The sequence below is a fragment of the Zingiber officinale genome, chromosome 6A (genome assembly GCF_018446385.1).
Source record: "Zingiber officinale cultivar Zhangliang chromosome 6A, Zo_v1.1, whole genome shotgun sequence".
Classification (NCBI taxonomy): domain Eukaryota; kingdom Viridiplantae; phylum Streptophyta; class Magnoliopsida; order Zingiberales; family Zingiberaceae; genus Zingiber; species Zingiber officinale.
Window position 1 is genome coordinate 91,288,036 of NC_055997.1, and position 22,331 is coordinate 91,310,366.

The 22,331-nt window shown below is 38.8% G+C and overlaps 1 protein-coding gene across 3 annotated transcripts; it reads left to right on the forward strand.

Annotated features, from left to right (window-relative positions):
* Nucleotides 1–17,806: 17,806 nt before the first annotated feature.
* LOC121996904 (probable 3-hydroxyisobutyryl-CoA hydrolase 3) lies at nt 17,807–22,098 on the forward strand. Of its 3 annotated transcripts, none has more exons than XM_042551056.1 (14): nt 17,807–17,949; nt 19,257–19,337; nt 19,726–19,794; nt 19,924–19,987; nt 20,103–20,182; nt 20,281–20,364; nt 20,432–20,516; nt 20,607–20,692; nt 20,787–20,908; nt 21,094–21,154; nt 21,256–21,354; nt 21,485–21,586; nt 21,676–21,717; nt 21,832–22,098. In XM_042551056.1, the coding sequence occupies exons 1-14, from the start codon at nt 17,911–17,913 to the stop codon at nt 21,970–21,972; spliced, it is 1,155 nt and encodes a 384-aa protein (XP_042406990.1). In that variant the 5' UTR covers nt 17,807–17,910; the 3' UTR covers nt 21,973–22,098. The 3 variants fall into 3 exon arrangements, with proteins under 3 accessions (XP_042406990.1, XP_042406991.1, XP_042406992.1); XM_042551057.1 differs by having other exon boundaries at nt 20,805–20,908; XM_042551058.1 differs by lacking the exon at nt 17,807–17,949 and having other exon boundaries at nt 19,265–19,337; nt 20,108–20,182.
* Nucleotides 22,099–22,331: the final 233 nt, after the last annotated feature.

A 22,331-nucleotide genomic window follows, 5' to 3' on the forward strand; every position in this document is an offset into this window, starting at 1 on the left:
CAGTGACTTACCTTTACTCACCTGTCAGACGTCCAGTCAGCCCTTCGACCCGTCTGGACTTCTCGCCAAACGTTCGGTCAGCCCGTCGACCCGCTTGGACTTCTCGTCAGCTATCCGGTCAGCCCGTCGACCCGCTTGGACTTCGTGCCAAACATCCGGTCAACCCGTCGACCTGTCTAGACTTCGTCTACACACTCGGTCAAAGTGTTAGATCACGACAAACCTAACTTAACCTGATTTGTCATTCATCAAAACCTGAGTTAGACCGTTAGTGCTAACCGCACCAACATCATATGCCCATTTTGAGGAGCTAGCATCATCTCGGGTCTTATACGGAAGCACAAGCTCGAAGAACGAGGCATTTCTTAATTCTATTATCAAGTTCTTGTGTATATATAGTATTTATGACTCGTACACAAAAAATGATATGCACTGCTATTATATGTATATCCAATAAATATGCAATCAGCAGTCTTTGGTCATCTCTTAATCCTTTTTAGATCAGGCACCAATACTTTGGTAAGACACCCCTATATTCATAAATATTTATAAGACGGTTGTCTTCCATTCCACAACTTATAAGGGCTCTTATCTATCTTCTTCGAGGATACCTTATTTAAAAGGTAATTAGCTGTTAACCCACCTTCCTCCCACATGAACTCTGCAGTCCAGAGTTCAATAGAAGAGTATTCATCATCTCATTTAGAGTTTGATTCTTCCACTCAGCAACTCTATCTTGCTGAGGAGTATAAAGAGCTATTATTTCGTGTCTAATCCTATGTTCAGCACACAACTCAGCGAACGATGATACATATTCACCATCTCAACCACTTCAAAACACCTTAATCTTCTTATTAAGTTAGTTTTCAATCTCATTCTTATATAGAGTAAATTTCTCTATAGCTTCATCCTTACTTTTGAGAAGATACACATAATAATATTCTATGTTATCATCTGCAAAAGTGATGAAGTATTTATTTCCACCACGTGTTGGTGTACTTTTGAGGTCACACACGTCGATGTGAATTAGCCCAACCGGTTCATTGCTTCTCTCAACATGTTGAAAGGATGACCATATCATTTTTGCTTCAACACAAATCTCACATTTATATTTTGGGCCAAGGTGGAATGTAGGTATGCTTCGCATATTTATTAATGTATGTAACACATCATAGTTAACATATTCTAGTATACCATGCCACAAACATGAAGACTCAAGCATATAAGTGGAAAATATTTTATCTTTATTTATCTTAGGTCTAATGGTCATTACATTAAGCTTGAACAACCCATCAGATACATAGCACCTTCCTACAAACATTCCATTCTTTGATAATACAACTATGTCTGACTCAAAAATAATGTGAAAGTCATGCTTGCTTAACAGTGATCCGAACACTAGATTCTTCCGAATAACTAGAATATACAACACATTATTCAGAGTAAGGTCTTTGCCCGAGGTCATTCAGCACCACTTTTCTTTGGGTCATGATGTCTGAGGTGTTAGAGTGTATACTAAAAGCCTAGCTTTTGGTATAAACATTTATCTAGAAATAAGAATCACATTGGTCAAATGTCTACATTTATGATAAATGTAGTTGCTCAATTAATTTATATTGTAGATAACATGGTATGTGGTGTCACATACAGAAGATCATGTTATCGGTTCCTTATAAATTATAAACAGTAGCTCACGACCAAGATGGAAAGGAACAAACCATTGGAAGGTCGTAGTGTAATTAGGTATTAGTTTATCTTAACTATATAATTACACTAGTACACTTAGAGTGTATTGAGTAGGACCATTTGAGGTCATTTCTTTTATACTGATTTTATAAAGAAACAAAGACCTCGGTTATTATGGAAGTGTGTGCTCTTAATCCTGATATAATAACAAGCACATATATTTGATATTTATTTCTTTAATTTATCAATGGGTGAGATTTAGTTCGATGAATCAATAAGCCCGATAAGTTGGGAAATTGTATCACTTATAGTGTGTGTTGTTGATTATAGAAGGAAACTGTGTCCTAGAGATACTAGGTTGAGAATGTCCTCAAGAGGAGCTCATAAGGATTGTCATGTTAAACCCTGCAGGTGGACTTAGTCCGACATGACGATAAGGTTGAGTGGTACTACTCTTGGACTAAGATATTAATTAAATGAGTTGTCAGTAACTCGCTTAATTAATGGACATTTGACATCTTAAACACAGGGAGACTAACACACTCATAATAAGAAGGACCCCGAAAATGTAATTTGGGATTGGTGCGGTAGTTCAATAATAGTTCTCTAGTGGAATGAATTATTATTGATAAAATTAAGTTGTGTGTTCGGGGCGAACACGGGATGCTTAATTTTATCGGGAGACCAAAACCAATTCCTCCTCTCGGTCCCTATCGTAGCCTCTTATTTATAGAGTACTATACCCACCTATACCCACCTTCTATACCCACTAATAAGGGGCCGGCCAAGCTAGCTTGGGAACCAAGCTAGGGTCGGCCTAGGTATATTATTGGGTGGCCAGCCCTAGCTTGAACCAAGCTAGTGGGGGCCGACCAAATTAAATTAAAAAGGATTTTAATTTTAATTTTAATTTTTATTATTATGTGGAAGATATAATTTAAAGAGAATTAAAAATAAAATATCTCTCTTGTAAAAGATCTACAAAAGATTAAAGAAAGAGATTAGATCTCTTTCCTTATTTGTAGATTGAAGAGATGTTTTATTTTCTCTTTAAAAATTATTCACATGTTGATAAAATTAAAATTATAGAAATTTCCTTTTATCAACCATGAAGAGATTTTAAAGAGAAATTTTATTTTTTTTAAATTTCCGGAAACAAATTAGGAAGTTTTAATTGTTGATTAAAACTTGTCCAATTTGCTCTCCAATGATGTGGCCGGCCATTGAAGTTTGATTTGGAAAATTTATTTTATTTTTCTAAATTAAATCATGTCAAGGAAATTGAGGAAATTTTATTGTAATTAAATTTCCTAATTTGCCTAGGCCAAGGAATATAAAAGAAGGGGTGAGGGTGCCTTCATGAGCGACAACCTCTATTGTTTTCTCTCCCTCTTTTCCTTGGTGTTGTGGCCGGTCATCATCCTCTCCCTCTCTTCCTCTTGTGGTGGCCGAATACTTCATCCTTCTTGGAGTTCTTGTGGTGGCCGGATACTACTTGGAGGAGAAGAAGAAGAAGGAGAGAAAGCTAGCATCTCTTGGAGCTTGGTTAGTATTTTGGTTTTCTTCTTTGGTGAAGTTCTTCCTTTGTGGCCGAACCTTGCTTGGAGGAGAAGAAGGTGGTTGGTGGTTTCTCATCTCGGTAGATCGTTGCCCACACAACGTCCGAGGTTAGAAGAGGAATACGGTAGAAGATCAAGAGGTTTTTCTACAAGGTATAACTAGTAATTTTTATTTCCGCATCATGCTAGTTATTTATGGAAATAATACCAAATACAAGAGGCTTACGTTCTAGAATTTCGAATATGTTTTTTCGAAGTTGTGTTCTTTTGTTTCTTTCTTTTCCTTGTGATTTGATTGTTCTCTTTGGTTAACCTAAAGTTATTTTAGGAAATTAAATATTAGCTTTCTATTAAATGTTTTGTCTAGTCGGTGGTGGTTGCTCCCATATCCAAGAAGGCCATGTGCCTCGCCACGTCAGTACTGGGAACCTTTTATGGAAATTAATACTTAATGGAATTAATAACTTAAGGAGACTTGGGTCGAACGTGTTAAGTTCCGCAGGAGATCCAAGTCAAAACCTAAAAGAACAAATAGATTAAGTTTTGGATCAAACGTGTTAAGTTCCGCAGGCGATCCAAAATTTAATTTAAAAGAACACATGGTAGCTAGGAAAAGGTTCAGACCTTTGTATAAAATTTTGTACAGTGGAACCTCTAGGTTTTCCGAGTAGCAACCAACATGAGGTTGCTGAGTTCTCCATGAATAGCTTATCTCCATTGACTTCTTCAAAGTTGTAGAGAAGCTCCTTATTGTAGCAGACATGTATGGTGGCTCAAATATCGATCCACCATTGCCATGGGTTGAACTGACCAAGTTCAGTTTGGAGACTACAGTGCATAAGTCGTCCATTTCTGGTCCCTCATTCAAGTTGGCCTCCTGCTTCTTCTTCGGCTTTCTGCATTCCAAAGATTTGTGACCAGCTCGACCATAGTTGAAGCACTTCACAAAGAATTTTTTTAATGCCTCCTCTGGGTCCCATCTTGGAAGTTTTTGGTTCTTCTACATCAAGTTTTGACTGTGCTCAACCACGTTGGCTGTAAAATACCGGAAAATGGTAGATAATAATAAGGGAATTTTCTGGAATTTTTGGATATTTTCTGGGAATTTTTCGGAGCCCGGTTGATGTATTTTAAGGGGATCAATTATAGGTTTGGGAAAAAGGCCTGTTTGGAATACCCAAAAGTTGGAATTGATTGAGGAGTGTACTTAGGATTTGATTAAGCAATCCTAAGTATATAAAACCTATTATTATTACCGTGCCCTAACCTCTCCCTTCTCCTTCATTCCCGACCCCTCTCCTCTTCCTCATGCCCGATGCCTTTCTCCTCTCCCTCACGCGTCGCCTTCTCCTAATTTCCCATCGTCGCAGACACCCAACCCCATCGCCAGCCTTCATCTTCTTCCCCACACTTTCTCCGCGAGTTTCTCCATCACATCTACTGTCGCCGGTGCCGCCATGATTTCGCTGCGCCGTCTGGTGTTGGGGGCGACTCTGCCCTAGATTCGCCGACCGCCCCTCTTTGCTGTGCTCGTGCTCATTTCAGAGAGCCGATCGGTATCGCCTTTCCTCTGCACCGGTCGCCATAGCCACAGCGGTCAGGCGCGGGCGACTGTACGTGGCACCACCATCACACCGCCATTCTTCGGTTCCGACCATCGTCGGACTCTAGCACTGTGCAGCACTGTGCCCGAGTGCCGACACAGATCTGGTGTCTCTTTCTTCAAGCTGTGTCCACGACCATAGCCGGCTGCCGATAGAGTTCGCTCCTTCAATCGCCATGTACTATTGTCGAGTCTTGCCAACAGCGAAGAGGGAATCAACGTAAGGGGTTTAGGGCTACAAAGAGGTATGGTGTATTCACGGTATCGCTGTTCTTCTTTTTTTTGTCAAACTACCTTCATACGATGGTTATTCGGTCTTCACAATCGGGAGCATATCTAGAGCTGTAGCGATCGACATTAGCTGTATGTTTTTACTAGTAACTCAGCCCACCATCACCGACCATCATTCCGGCTGGGAGTTACTCTCCGATCGTGAGCCACCATCAACCACCACTGTATATGGTGAGTATTATATATGATAATCTATATATTGAACTAATTGGTTAATGGAATTGTATTTGGTGAATTAAATCCGGATTAACTTCAGATAGCTTAGTAAATCCATGAGTAACAGTGGTAGTATTGTGATGAATTAAGTACCGTTGATTTATGTTGGATTAGATTTAATCCTTGGATTTATTAGATATGATCATATTGCTAATCGTTAGTTGATTAGCGAAAGGAAATAATTGTGTTGATTGAGGATTATTGATTAAGGAGATTAATTCAAGTTAATTATTAATTAGGATTAATTAATGATGGATCGATTAGGGTTTTTCCTAATTAAGTTGGGTTGGATTTAGCTAGTTGTTGTTTATAAAATTGGCTAAATTGTATATCATGTTATCTGCAGGACTTTGATTCGAGACGGTGTCTCGACGAGGGATCTATTTTGGATTGGACCTTTCTATTGGAGGCGGGTACTTTTGACTTATGTCATTTGATATACATAGTAGTGAATTTAACAAGTTGCATTAATTATGTCCTTTATTTGTTTCGGTTAGTCACTACCCAATATCTGATACATGATTGATTGATTGCTTGATTTGCATCCCATGTATACTTTATTTGTTTATACATGCTTATAGGGGGTAGTGATATACCATGCTTCACCATGTTCAGGACCTAGGTTTTATACCTTCTGTGCACCATTGATTTGATTTGATTCGTTGACCTATGATGCACTTTTATATATATATGGACTAGGTCAGGATATTCTGTGGATAGTGCCATGCACCATTTGCATGATTGCATGCTGTGCGATAGTCCGCTCCATTATTGTTGAGCACATCGCCAGTTACATGGATCTGCACACACCACCACTCATGGGTTAGTGGTCGATTCAGGCAGAGTGTGTTGCAGCAGGGACTCTGTTAGGCACCGTTGGTCCACTCATGAGTAGTGTGACACAACGTGTTATCCGGCAGGGGTTCCTCCCCGTCATTGTGTACCGGGAGATGAGAGCATTGCGCTCCCCCATTTATGATTTGGGGTAGGAGGATAGGTGTACTCCGACAGCATCCCGTCCACTCGGTCACTCATCAGGAGTAGTGACGACAGAGTGCACGGTTGTCACAGCCCTACCCACTCGGCCTCACTTTTGTGTGAGATGGTTGACTGGCGTCAGGGGTGACCAGGACGCATCATTGGCATCATATGCATGATGCATTTATTGCTTGTGTTTGTGCTTGCTGCATTTATATGCTGCATATTGTTTGGATACCTATGTTTAACATGCATACAGGATTTCTATACCATTTGGACTGTTTGTCCTTTGACCCAGGTTCTGGTTAGTACAGACTTTCTCCTGTTTTACTTCTGTTGCATTTTATCTTTCTTATATCAGGAGACTGTACGCATGATTAGTGCTAGGTGTTAATTCATTACTTTGTATATCAGTTGTACCTGTTGAGTGTTGGACTCACCCCGCCTCCATTGTTGTTATTTTTCAGGTTGATACTGTCAGGAGAGAGTTCCAGTCGTTAGTCCCTTGCAGACCCCAAGCTGTATTTGTCTTTTGGTTTCTTATTTAGACTGTGTTGGACTTATTCTATTTGAGGATTTGGATATGGTATAGACATTGTATGGATTTTGTGATGTCGATGGATTTTTGGTATGATTTGGATTTATCCTACTACATGCCTGCCTAGTCGGCAGAAGAGGTGAGTTCATCGGATTTGAGTTTTACGAGTATAGTTGAGTAGGGTTGTTTTCGAGTCTTGGTATATTGATGTAGTTGTTAATTATTAAACTGCGTGGTTGTGTCAGCCAGAGGCTGAATATGATATTACTGCGTGGTGAATGTTTATTTATTTACATGTTATTATTCCAGCCGCATGTGGCTGAGGTATTGAGGATGTAGAAAAGTTTCAGATTGTCCGCCGTACAGGGGAGATGCTGCCGAAATTTTCTCGGACAGGGACTCCTCCGGGGCGTGACAATTTAGTGGTATCAGAGCTAGGTTATACGATCTTTTGTTTTCGTATGTTGGATGTTTGGGATAACCTGATACCAATTTAGTTACTTGGTATCAGAGTGCCAAGTTGGCGATACTTGTTGGATTTTTGTATTTTGGATTGTTGAGATTTATTTGATACCAATTTATTGGTATCAGAGCAGGTTATGGATACCTGCTTTTGGTGTTCTGGATTTTTGGATGTCTATTTTGGTTTGTACGGATTTCCGTTATGGTTATGTTTCGGACTTCCGTTTCGGATTTATATGGATTTCCGGTGATTTTCTCGTTCGAAATTTTGAGGTCAGAAGTTTGGGACTGGACAATGATGGAACATCTCCAGACGGCAAATAGGTATGATGTTTATTTTATGATAGTTAGGACATCTATTAGCACTTTATCTTTATTACCTGTCTGGTTGTTGTAGCCATATTACATGTGATGGGTTAGCCACTGATCTTGGTCGACCCTAATAGAGATCAAGGATTATAGTCTCTGGTGATTTTTCATATCATATCATCAGTAGTTTTAGCTTCTGTTACTACTATTAGGAGATGGAGGTACATACCAGCCTCTGCTATTGTTAGCTGGCTAATGGATGATACCTACATATTCTTGTTGACTTAGCCAGTAGAGTTTTTATACTCATATCTTTTGGATATTAGGGTATCTGATACGATGAAAATTGGTCATTTGGGGAGTTATCATGTTTGATCATTGTTGAGAATGATTTGAGGTTGAGGAATATTGTGAGATCAGATATTGTGATATGTTGATTTCTAATGATTTATGAGAGTAAATGTTATGTGGTTGTCTGATGATCTATTACTGGATATTTGTTTGGATGATCTATTAGTGGATAATTAATGTGATGATCTATTATTTGGGTTGTCGTTGATGGTAACATAGTGAGTGTCATGTATGATATTCACAGGTTTGATGATTATAGTTGGTGATCAGATTATAATCGGGTGCTAGAGAGTTTACGGTTGAGTGTATTTATGGATTTTAATAAAATCTGGTTAGTTGTGATTAGTTTAACAGGATGATAAAGTTGATATTTGCTATCTCTGATATTGGACTATGTGGATAATTAATGATTTGATGTTTTGAATGCTAACTTGCTCTTATGGGGAGTAGAGACTGATTCATCTGATATTATGTGGGCTGATATTTTTGAGGATAAAAATGAAAGTGTCTTGATGTTCTTGAATTCTGACTTTATCTTTTGGGTCGTACACATTTATACATATGATTATTATGAGTTTCTAGTTGATTATACCCGAGTGGTTAGACATACATATCTGATTGTTTATTGGAGGTATTTGTCAATTAAAAACTATGTTGTGATATGTGCAGATGTGTTCGGTGAAATATTTGAGGTATCTTGTTTATTATATTTGATTTGTGGATGCACTTGTGTCTATTAGGATTTGTTGGAAGTAATACGTTGATTATACTCTTGACATAGGTGTATATATGCCATGTGAGGTTGTTTGAGGTATATTGTCGATTATATCTATGTTGATATATGCACACGGGTTCGATGTGCATTGTTGGAGGTATCACGATGAATTATACCTATGTTGTAAGTATGTGTTTGGTGTGTACAAATTGGAGGATTATGTCGATCATACATATGTTGTGTGAGCAAGTGTGCCAGGTGTATTGTTGGTAGCACCATGATGATTCTATTTATGTTGAATGCAGGATGTGGAGTGTCTGCATTATGTCATTTGTTGGATTACCCTGTCAACCCATTTTCTTATCAGTGGGTGACTCCCTACGATGTTGATAGATTTGACGATGAGTTTGATTTGATTGCTGGATTGTTATACCTTTGGCTGCCCATAGTGATAAGTGGTGGAGTGATCTCGTGCAGCCTCTAGTTGGATAGTTAGGTGCCTTGGACACTTACGGATCGTTTGTGGTGGAGCGGAGCTCCCACATATTATTGTTGGTTTGTGGTAGAGCGTTGCTCCCACACATGTTATGTATTGTTTGTAGTGGAATGTTGCTCCCACCTATTGTGGATTTCTTGTAGCGGAGTATTGCCCCCATATATATATTGTAGATACATATTACGGATTTAGTTATGGTGGAGCGTTGCTCCCACATATTGAGGATTTCTTGTGGTAGAGCGTTGCTCCCACATATGTGGTATTTTGTGTGATGGAGTGTTGCTCTCACACTGGTGGATCTATTCTTTGGTGATTTGTATTGTTGGTGATTATATTTCAGACTTGTTGTCAGGGATCTTATGGTTAGAAATGTCTGTGATACGGACATTATGTGTCATAGTTTTACCATTAGGGTTTGGGAAGCCTTGGATGTTTTCAGAGACTTGATGATTTTGGTATTCCCAGGATGTTTGGATCGGTTTCTATTGTCTTTGTTGATGATGTTGTGGTCTATTTAGGATCCGTGGTGAGTCACGCACACTATTTTGCATAGTTCCAGAGATGTTTCGGTGGAAACGTCTAGATGTGAAGATCAGTAGTGTGTATTTTTGGTTGTCTTCTGTGAGATGTTTGAGACACACGGTCACCAGTAGGAGTATACCGTGGTTCCACAAGAGATCGAGGTTGTTACCGTTAGGAGTAGACGGAGTCTATAGAAGAGGCTTGCAACTTCCTTTGTTTGGCTTGATATTTCCGAAGATACATTGAGTGTTTCTCACGGATTGTTATGCTACTTACACGCCTGACCATGAAAGGCGTGAAGTTTATTTGGACTGAGGATTGCAAGACCAGCTTCTAGGAGCTGAAACAGAGACTAGTGTCGGCTTCGATTTTTGGTTTTTACCTTCTGGAGAGAACGGATTTGTTCTCTACACCGACGCGTCTCTACAGGGTATGGGTGCTATTCTAATGCAGCACGGTAGAGTATTCTCATATGCTTCTCGATAGTTGAAGGAGCATGAGAAGAAATACCCAGTTTATGATCTGGAGTTGGCCGCTATTAATTTTTGCCCTGAAGATTTGGCGGCATTACCTGTATGATATTACATTGAGATTCTCACTGACCATCAGAGTCTCAAATATCTATTCACTCAGAAGGAAATTAATCTTCGATAGAGGAGATGGATGGAGATCCTGAAGGATTATGATTGTACCATTAGCTATCACCCGGGGAGAGCTAATGTGGTTGCCGATACGCTTAACAGGAAGTCCGGAGGGACTTTAGCTTGCCACCAAGTTGTGGTCACAGACTTGATTTAAGGTTTTTCCGATTTGGTCCTTGAGGGGTAAGGACAGACAGAGCAGGGTACTCTGGTTACCATGGTTGCTCAGTCGTTGATCAGGACGAGGATACGAGAGCCATAGGGTGCTGATCAGTATTTGTAATTTATTTACAGCCAGATAGCTTCCGGGCAGTAGACCGAGTTCACACGAGATGAGGAGGGTGTTATACACTTCCGAGGCAGATTATGCGTACCTCAGTCTCATCCGGTCTTACAGGAACTACTTCAGGAGGCTCATCACTCTTAATTTGCGATCCACTCTGGCGGTACCCGTATGTACCGAGATTTGAGACGTTTTTATTGGTAGAACGGCATGAAGAAAGACATCGCGGAAGTCGTAGCTAGATGTCTTGTCTGTCGGCAGGTGAAGGCTGAGCATTAGCGATCTGTCGGATTTCTACATAGGATTCCTATTCCTAGGTGGAAATGAGAACATATTACCCTGCACTTTATGGTGGGTTTGTCTAGGACACGACGAGGCCATGACGCGATTTGGGTAATCATTGATCGATTAACCAAATACGCGCACTCGTTAGCGATCCGAAAGACTGATTTCCTGGATCGATTGGTAGATCTGTTTTGCCGGGAGATCATCAGATCACGTGGTGTTCCGTTGACTATTATTTCGGATAGAGACCCCGGTTCACATCTCATTTTTTTTTGACAGAGTCTGCAGCAGGCCTTTGGCACGCAGCTCTGTTTCAGTACAATTTTCCATCCGCAGACAGATGGACAGTAGAGCAGACCATTCAGACTCTAGAGGACTTGTTGAGGTCTTGTGTATTAGATTTTAGGGGCAGTTAGGAGGACCATTTTCCATTGGTAGAGTTCGTCTACAACAACGGTTTGCATTCGGCTATCCAAATGCCACCGTTGAAGCGTTGTATGGTAGGCCTTGTCGGACACCCACCCTCTGGATGAGGATGGGGAGGCCCAGTTGTTGGGACCTCATAGAGCTCAGCATGAGGCAGAGTTGGTCCGTACTATTAGAAGGAGAGTGTCAGAGGCACAGGACTGCCAGAAGAGTTATGCTGACCGGAGTCGGAGACTCTTAGAGTTCTCCATTTGCGACCATGTATTTCTGCGAGTTTCACCCACGAAAGGGGTGGAGAGATTGGCTTCAGAGGTAAGCCAGCTCCGCGATACATTGGACCTTTCCAGATCTTCGAAAGGATTGAAGTGGTAGCTTACTGGCTAGCACTACCACCGTCCTTGGTAGGCGTGTACGATGTGTTCTACGTGTCTATGTTGAGGAGATACCTATCCGACACGACGCATGTGCTGAAAGATATTTCAGTTCCTATTCAGCCTGACGTCACTTGTGAGGAGATTCCGGTACGGATTCTAGACCGGAAAGAGCGTCAGTTGTGGAACAATACTATCCGGCTGGTTAAAGTCGGATGGCAGTATCATTCAGACGAGGAGGCTACCAGGGAGCTCAAGGATACGATACGAGCTCAATACCCCATTTTTTTTTCTTGAGGTATGTGATTTAATTTACCATTCAACATTTGTACTCTTACCCGTTAGTATTTGCTGATGGTAGATGACGAAATTTGGGGACCAAATTTTTATTAGTGGGGGAGAATGTAAAATACCGGAAAATGGTAGATAATAATAAGGGAATTTTCTGGAATTTTTGGATATTTTCTGGGAATTTTTCGGAGCCCGGTTGATGTATTTTAAGGGGATCAATTATAGGTTTGGGAAAAAGGCCTGTTTGGAATACCCAAAAGTTGGAATTGATTGAGGAGTGTACTTAGGATTTGATTAAGCAATCCTAAGTATATAAAACCTATTATTATTACCGTGCCCTAACCTCTCCCTTCTCCTTCATTCCCGACCCCTCTCCTCTTCCTCATGCCCGATGCCTTTCTCCTCTCCCTCACGCGTCGCCTTCTCCTAATTTCCCATCGTCGCAGACACCCAACCCCATCGCCAGCCTTCATCTTCTTCCCCACACTTTCTCCGCGAGTTTCTCCATCACATCTACTGTCGCCGGTGCCGCCATGATTTCGCTGCGCCGTCTGGTGTTGGGGGCGACTCTGCCCTAGATTCGCCGACCGCCCCTCTTTGCTGTGCTCGTGCTCATTTCAGAGAGCCGATCGGTATCGCCTTTCCTCTGCACCGGTCGCCATAGCCACAGCGGTCAGGCGCGGGCGACTGTACGTGGCACCACCATCACACCGCCATTCTTCGGTTCCGACCATCGTCGGACTCTAGCACTGTGCAGCACTGTGCCCGAGTGCCGACACAGATCTGGTGTCTCTTTCTTCAAGCTGTGTCCACGACCATAGCCGGCTGCCGATAGAGTTCGCTCCTTCAATCGCCATGTACTATTGTCGAGTCTTGCCAACAGCGAAGAGGGAATCAACGTAAGGGGTTTAGGGCTACAAAGAGGTATGGTGTATTCACGGTATCGCTGTTCTTCTTTTTTTTGTCAAACTACCTTCATACGATGGTTATTCGGTCTTCACAATCGGGAGCATATCTAGAGCTGTAGCGATCGACATTAGCTGTATGTTTTTACTAGTAACTCAGCCCACCATCACCGACCATCATTCCGGCTGGGAGTTACTCTCCGATCGTGAGCCACCATCAACCACCACTGTATATGGTGAGTATTATATATGATAATCTATATATTGAACTAATTGGTTAATGGAATTGTATTTGGTGAATTAAATCCGGATTAGCTTCAGATAGCTTAGTAAATCCATGAGTAACAGTGGTAGTATTGTGATGAATTAAGTACCGTTGATTTATGTTGGATTAGATTTAATCCTTGGATTTATTAGATATGATCATATTGCTAATCGTTAGTTGATTAGCGAAAGGAAATAATTGTGTTGATTGAGGATTATTGATTAAGGAGATTAATTCAAGTTAATTATTAATTAGGATTAATTAATGATGGATCGATTAGGGTTTTTCCTAATTAAGTTGGGTTGGATTTAGCTAGTTGTTGTTTATAAAATTGGCTAAATTGTATATCATGTTATCTGCAGGACTTTGATTCGAGACGGTGTCTCGACGAGGGATCTATTTTGGATTGGACCTTTCTATTGGAGGCGGGTACTTTTGACTTATGTCATTTGATATACATAGTAGTGAATTTAACAAGTTGCATTAATTATGTCCTTTATTTGTTTCGGTTAGTCACTACCCAATATCTGATACATGATTGATTGATTGCTTGATTTGCATCCCATGTATACTTTATTTGTTTATACATGCTTATAGGGGGTAGTGATATACCATGCTTCACCATGTTCAGGACCTAGGTTTTATACCTTCTGTGCACCATTGATTTGATTTGATTCGTTGACCTATGATGCACTTTTATATATATATGGACTAGGTCAGGATATTCTGTGGATAGTGCCATGCACCATTTGCATGATTGCATGCTGTGCGATAGTCCGCTCCATTATTGTTGAGCACATCGCCAGTTACATGGATCTGCACACACCACCACTCATGGGTTAGTCGTCGATTCAGGCAGAGTGTGTTGCAGCAGGGACTCTGTTAGGCACCGTTGGTCCACTCATGAGTAGTGTGACACAACGTGTTATCCGGCAGGGGTTCCTCCCCGTCATTGTGTACCGGGAGATGAGAGCATTGCGCTCCCCCATTTATGATTTGGGGTAGGAGGATAGGTGTACTCCGACAGCATCCCGTCCACTCGGTCACTCATCAGGAGTAGTGACGACAGAGTGCACGGTTGTCCTACCCACTCAGCCTCACTTTTGTGTGAGATGGTTGACTGGCGTCAGGGGTGACCAGGACGCATCATTGGCATCATATGCATGATGCATTTATTGCTTGTGTTTGTGCTTGCTGCATTTATATGCTGCATATTGTTTGGATACCTATGTTTAACATGCATACAGGATTTCTATACCATTTGGACTGTTTGTCCTTTGACCCAGGTTCTGGTTAGTACAGACTTTCTCCTGTTTTACTTCTGTTGCATTTTATCTTTCTTATATCAGGAGACTGTACGCATGATTAGTGCTAGGTGTTAATTCATTACTTTGTATATCAGTTGTACCTGTTGAGTGTTGGACTCACCCCGCCTCCATTGTTGTTATTTTTCAGGTTGATACTGTCAGGAGAGAGTTCCAGTCGTTAGTCCCTTGCAGACCCCAAGCTGTATTTGTCTTTTGGTTTCTTATTTAGACTGTGTTGGACTTATTCTATTTGAGGATTTGGATATGGTATAGACATTGTATGGATTTTGTGATGTCGATGGATTTTTGGTATGATTTGGATTTATCCTACTACATGCCTGCCTAGTCGGCAGAAGAGGTGAGTTCATCGGATTTGAGTTTTACGAGTATAGTTGAGTAGGGTTGTTTTCGAGTCTTGGTATATTGATGTAGTTGTTAATTATTAAACTGCGTGGTTGTGTCAGCCAGAGGCTGAATATGATATTACTGCGTGGTGAATGTTTATTTATTTACATGTTATTATTCCAGCCGCATGTGGCTGAGGTATTGAGGATGTAGAAAAGTTTCAGATTGTCCGCCGTACAGGGGAGATGCTGCCAAAATTTTCTCGGACAGGGACTCCTCCGGGGCGTGACATTGGCTTTCACAATAACTTGAGAGAATAGCTTTCTCTCTGAATTCTTGTTGTTTTCTTCGATACAAACTCTAACAATGAGTTCTTCCAACCTAGAGGTAACTTCTCAATAATAGCAGCCACCTGGAAGGTTTCACTTAGAATCATCCCTTCTGAGTACATCTCGTGCAAGATCACCTAAAGCTCCTAGACTTGGCTGATCACCGTCTTGGAGTTAACCATCTTATAGTCCAAGAATCAACCCACGATGAACTTCTTGGCCCCTACATCCTCTGTCTTGTATTTCTTGTCAAGGACTCCCACAGCTCCTTAGTCGTTCTCTTCATACTATACACAGCGTACAGCCAGTCAGCAAGCCAATTGAGGATGTAGTTTCGGCAAAGGAACTCAGAATAAGTCCATGCCTCCATTATTGATGGTTTGCACATCAGCATCCTCAGTACGCTTGGGAGGATCCTCAGTCAAGAATTGATCTAGATTGAGTGTGGTCAAGTAGAAGAGCATCTTCTGCTGTCACCTCTTGAAGTTCACTCTAGTGAACTTTTTTGGCCTTTCCCCATGGTTGATTAACACAGTTCCAATCGGGGCGGAGGGGGCCTTAAGGTGTTGAGTTTGTTGCACCTCAATACTTTGTTTTGTGGTCATCTCAACAGAATTCGAGTCTATTTCAAGATTATTGGATAATCTGTTGCCGGAAATATTGGGAAAATTATAGAATTGAAATTACACAAAATCAGTTATAACATATCTATTGAGATGACTTAAGCAGATAATCTCAGGCTGCTAGCTGGGCTGGTTCTGACAATCTTTTGGTTGTCTGAGTTGTGGAGTTGATGCAATGCATAGCATAATCAGGAGTCGATCGTCGAATCAGAAAGAGAATTCAATGACTAAGATATCGAGGCCTGTGTTCAATACAGTTTCCTTGAAACATATTCGTCTCACCTCCGATTGTACTTCAATGTTCTCTCGGGTCGTCTATTTCCCAGGATACAACAGTAAAATCATGCACGTAACCAAGCACTAGTTGTTTGTAGCGAACTGAGAATACACGCGAGTGCTATCACAAGTAGTTCAGTCAAACAAATGCACGACTGAGAGAAAAGAATCGTGGAACGAAGGTGGATTAACTCTTTTACTTTCGCTTTTGTTCTCACTCTATCTTTGCTTAAGATCCAGCCTCCTTATATAGGAGCTCTCACCTTGCCTACAACGATTGACCAAATTATGGTCATTTATGTTGGGTTTAATATCACCATTAATGTTGAGACGTTACGGAATCATCATTAATTTTATATTAATCCTTCCGTTACACTCTTGAGCAGGTAGCAAAAAAATATTTAAGTTGTAAAATGTTAGTTGTTCATTTATTTAGGCAAATCTTGGCTCGGCCGGTCTGGCATTCAACGTTCGCATGTCGTGCTCGCACACGAGTCAACCTTGAATCAATACAATCTAAGCCCTGGATTTACACTCACCCTTGCATACCCACGCGTGAGAGAGTCTCTCCCCATGTATATATTTATAACATCAATGTATATGTCATAATTTAAACTAATAATAAATCCAAAAAACTTCTAATATAGGACTAACAACCCTTGCACAATAGAATCTAGCTCTTCATCTCTACCTTTTATTCCATTTACATTTCTAATAAATTCATAATTTTTAACATATAAAATTGGGAAGCATCGCATTAAAGTAATGAATAAAAAAATTACAATTTCGCACATTTTGATCACAAGTTAATTTGCAAAACTAATTTGCGTCCATTCTATAATAGTACACTAATATAAAATTTCAAGTCACGTCTTTTTTTAATAATTCAAGTATCTAAACTTCAATTAATCATAGAGATAGTTGGCACATGTTTCTTGTGACCGGTAACTTCAAGGTTATTATCATTTTTGGATCCACATACCCTTTAAAAAAAACCCCAATCACTTCCAAATGTACCATAAAAATTGACATTGTAACAACTTGTAACATACACTAAGACTATCTCCTGTCCAAAATAAACAAATAATTTCCAAATGTATCATGAAAATTGGCATTGTAACAACTTGTAACATAGGTCTATGACACTAAGACTATCCTAAAAATTGGCATTGTAAAATTTTATATTAACTATCATTATTAATATGATATTTTACTGCATAAGGAAATTTCAATATTATCCATTTTATGTATTTAATTTTCATAATTCCAAAAACACATATTAAACTGTCCTTATACCCCTTCCTTATGAAATAATTACTTGGGTTTGTGTGTGTGCATCTTTATATATTTGCTCTACTAGTTCAAAATTTCACCACTTTCCATTTATGCTATTGAATTAAGCTTTAAGGGCATAGATACATTAAAAAAATTTATAGGAGTACATTAATTTTAATTTAAAATGATTTAGAGTTCTCTAAGTCACTAACTGTTTTTATACATAAGTAAAAGGTTTTATAAATGATCATTTCTAGGTGGAATAAGAATGACATTTTTTCCCTTCTAAATCAACAGTGAGAGGAGCACGTTTGAATGCAGATTTACAAGTTTCTTACTTTATTGATTGCTTATTCTCCGCATCTTGTCTATCCGACAACCTTCCTCAAGTTTTGTCACATGGAGCCCGCATTCATTTCAGAGACACATGTTAAACTTGACCATGTGCAGTGCTAAACTTGAGGGCCTTTAATTCCCTCTATAAAACGCGATCATCATCACCTTTACTAACACAATATAGACACTGCACGACCTTTTTTCTCGTTTGCTTTGTTGAGTAGACATGGCTCCAAATAGGCCTTCAAATTACGAGGATGATCAGGTATATATATTATCTGCAACTTCATTTCTTTTTTCTTGTTTTGGCCCTCAATTAGCAGCTTGAATGAGTGTTAAGCATATAATTTTAGATTGCAAGGAGCTAGGAGAACTACCGTATGTTACTGCTGTTCTAATACTGCATAAATTAGATGAGATACACTGCTGGACATGTCTCCACAAACTAAACTAAATTTGTTTGTTTTTTTCTCCTCTGTATGTTACAGGTATATATATATATATTGTTATCTGCAACTTCATTTCTTTTTGGTTGTTTTGCCCCTCAATTAGCTGCTAGCTAGGATGACTGTTAAGCCTGTATTTTTAGATTGCAAGGAGTTAGGAGCATGGTTTATCAGAACGGACGTGTGGAGTCAAATTTCCAATAGATAACGTTGTAGACAGCTCAGGACTTTATTTTAATTTATTTCTTCAAATAAAATAATATAAATTTATATAATAAAAAATAAATATTGTGACGAATAAGTTCTACCAAACTTTGCAAATGCAATATAATATTTGTCCTTTACGTCTACTTAACTTTGCAAATCTGAATAATTAGATTCTTGTCCCGTTGGCATGGCATAGCGGTTAAGGCGGTGTCATAGTTTGATCTTCTACTGAGATATGTGTTGGTGCGGAAAAACATAGGCTGGGCGGCCGTGGGTTGAAATATTCATGGGTGGAAAAAGCACATGGATTGATGGGAAGTATCGATTCGGTATTGGACGGTCTTATAAGGACGACAAGACCATTAGGGTCCACTGTCAACGACTTGCTGCAGTGCTTAATTCTGTAATTTACCTTGGGGATTAATGGGAAACTACCATGGATTGGACCTATCATCTTCAAGATTAGTTGGGTCATAAAAACCGGGCACCTGGGTTATCAATAAATAATAATAATAATAATAATTAGATTCTTATCCTCAGGTAAAGTATGATGGTAAGAAGGGCATGCTCTCGTGCAGTGCAGTTTGAACCTCTCGCAAGATGTATCATACTGTGTTTGAACCACTAGTGACTTTGGACCACCCATATGTACTTTTCGGATTTCTCATGGTAGCCGATATAAAATTTTCGTGGGTTCGAACCAATCACCTTCATAATTACTCGATACAAAAAGTTAGATACTTGTATTATAAAAAAAATCACAGATATTATATCTATTGAAATCAATAGCTCTCAAGTTATTACATATACAAGGATAAAGACAATTAGCAATAAATTAAAGGATTAATTCCCTTGATTATTATTGAATATTTTTAGATTTATTTCAAATTTCTAACCTTTTGTTTCTACTTTTTGCAAGGTTTTGGTGGAAGGAAACTCTCATATAAAGACAATGATACTAAATAGGCCTCTAAAATTCAACGCCCTCAACTATCAAATGGTTCGTTCATCCTTAGTCTCAATTAAACAAAGCCATTTATAAATATTATTTTTGATAAATTACATGCCATTATTAATGCTCTAAAATTAAGCCAAACAAATCAATTAAAAGTTTGATTTATTTATGTCCATCCAATTTAAAACATTTAAAAGCATTCCATTTATAAGTTGCCCAAGTGTTAGTACCGATAGTTTATAGAACTCCAAACACCATTACATAGATATCAAACCATTTTAAAGATAAATTTACTTATTTACTCTCACATTTCAGCTAAAATATTGGCAATAAATATTCCATTGTTATTTTTCTCTTTTGATTTTAATTTTAATTTGTGCTTCTTGTTGAATAAGGCTTCTGATTTCTATTAAAAACAAATCTTGTTTTCAAGGTTTTGCAATTGTCGGAGGAGTTCCAGAAGTTGGAAAATGATCCTGTTGTTGGGTTGGTAATTGTAAAGGTACATGCATGCAATCAATTGCCTTCTGTGAACTTTCAACTTCTTTTACGAAGAAAATATTATTATTCTCCGGATCAAATTCAATATATATTAGTGTCTAATTTTCTAATATTTCATCATGGATTGAAGGCAAATGGAAAAGTATTTTGTGCGGGAGGAGATGTTATTGAATACTATCGTTGCTCGCTCACAGGTATTATTCAAAACGGGTATATTAATTAGCTGGAAGTTTTTTTTGTGATACTGTATTATTCATTTTTATCTGAAATTTGATATGAGCAACTAATTGTTAACCTAAATATGAGAAGCTCAGTGGGCACTGGCAGCTAAAATTTATCAAAAGCAACTCACCTTGGACTACCTAGTGGCAACATACATTAAGCCCGTGGTCAGTTGATCATATCATATATAACAATAGAATTACTGAAACAATATTTTTCAAATATGTTTTGTAACATTTCGAGTTAAGCACATTTCTACTTGAAGGTTTTCCTGATCAATGGGGCAGTGATGGGAGGTGGTGCTGGACTTTCTATGAACACAAGCTACCGAGTCGTTACCGAAAATACGGTATGATCAATCGGCCATTGATGCTAACATTTGTAGTTTTGAACATGTGCTTTGTGTATGCTTTTAGGTCTTTGCAATGCCAGAAGCAGCTATAGGGCATTATCCGGATGTTGGAGCATCTTATTTTCTTTCTAAGCTTCCCGGCTTCTTAGGTTATCACTTAGTTAATAACTCTATGATTACATATGTGATTATATTGAAAATATATGATGATTTTTGGACTTTGTGATTGATCATTTTAGGGGAATATCTTGGCCTTACTGGTGCAAGACTGAATGGTGCTGAGATGGTAGCATGTGGACTTGCCACTCACTTTGTTCCTTCAAAAGTATATTGTTTCTTGTTTTACCAAAATAGATTTGTTTTTTTCCTTTAAAAACATCATTATTGTTCTTACACTATTATTTCTGACCAATAAGTAGAATTTACTTTTGTTGGAGAAATCATTGCATGAGGTGGATGTTGCTGAACCAAATACAATCGAGGGAATTATTAGCAAATATACTCAGCAAGTGCCATTGAAAGAACACAGTGTTCTTCATAGGTGAGCCATACATCACTACATGCACATTTTCTCTTTCCCACAAATATATATATATATATATATATATATATATTCAGCATCTTTGATCTATTCATATCATTTTGTAGGCTTAACCTCATCGACCATATATATATATATATATATATATATATACTCAACATCTTTCTATTCATATCATTTTGTAGGCTTAACCTCATCGACCACTTTTTCTCAAAACAAACAGTAGAACAAATCTTATCTTCCTTGGTAAGGAAACAACCCAACACTATCTATTTTTACCTTGTTAATTGAGTCATAATTTAAATCAGGATAAGTATTCATTACATATCCCATTTATGATTGTTTAGGAACATGAGAATGCAACTTTGAAAGAGGAGTGGATTACTAAGTCAATAAGATCAATGAAGGCAGCATCACCAATAAATCTTAAGATCTTCTTTATGTCGGTAAATTATCTATGATCTTTCTTTTTTTTTAAGAGTTTATTACTTGGATGAAGATAAAAGAGAAAAGGACAAGTGATATAAAAGGTACATATAAATAATGTAATTGGATATATCTTATCTTAATTCTTAGATTAGGAAAGGTCGAATTGAACCACTTGAAGAGTGCCTAATTCGAGACAGTAGAATATCTTCTCATTCTATTCGACGAACAATGTCGAACGACTTTCTTGTGGTATTCACTATTTACCTTTACTTGGATAGAGTTTATTTCTTTTTTCTCATTTTTGAAAAAAGTGCTGACATATATATTGTTGAATGTAGGGTGTTAGGGCAACACTATTGGAGAAAAATTACAAACCAAAGGTGATATATCTACTTGCACAAGTTGTACCAAAATTCTTCTAAATAACCTTTCACATATATTTGTGTTTTTTTCCATATTAATTTCTTTCTTCATTTTGTTATCATACTTGGCAGTGGGAGCCTTCGAAATTGGAACTGGTTAGCAATGATATGGTGGAGACATATCTGACAAAGATACCTGAGATTGAAGGCTGGAAAGAACTCCAACTTCCTACCAGAGACATGCTTGAGAAGGCACTCAGAGCTAAACTCTAGTGTCTCGTTTACTTAAAGAGAAATAAAAGGAATGGAAATAAGTAAGTAAATGACAGACAGTTTTTATCTGTATTGTCGTTGTCGTTTGAATAAAATTGCAATGGCAGACAATGACTTATTCATTTATCTGCAACAAAGAGTTAGCACCAAAGACCCAAGGCTTAATCTCAGCAGATGAGGTCATTAATATAGGCGCACTTGGATGTCATAAGAGCTCATAAATGTAGGAAGCGTTATAGCTCAAGCTTTCAAGTATAGTGTCACGCCCCCAAGACCTAGGCGTACTGACACGTGTTACTCATGAATATAAATATTTGAAAATAACAAGTCTCATATATTGAATACTAAACTAGTAATGA

What these genes read in the sequence shown, in the direction of transcription:
- LOC121996904 (XM_042551056.1), top strand. Translation starts at nt 17,911, where the DNA reads ATGGCTCCAAATAGGCCTTCAAATTACGAGGATGATCAG. An exon ending in TTAAGATCTTCTTTATGTCG is followed by an intron (nt 21,355 to 21,484) that starts GTAAATTATCTA and finishes CTTAATTCTTAG; the next exon opens with ATTAGGAAAGGTCGAATTGA. An exon ending in TGTCGAACGACTTTCTTGTG is followed by an intron (nt 21,587 to 21,675) that starts GTATTCACTATT and finishes TGTTGAATGTAG; the next exon opens with GGTGTTAGGGCAACACTATT.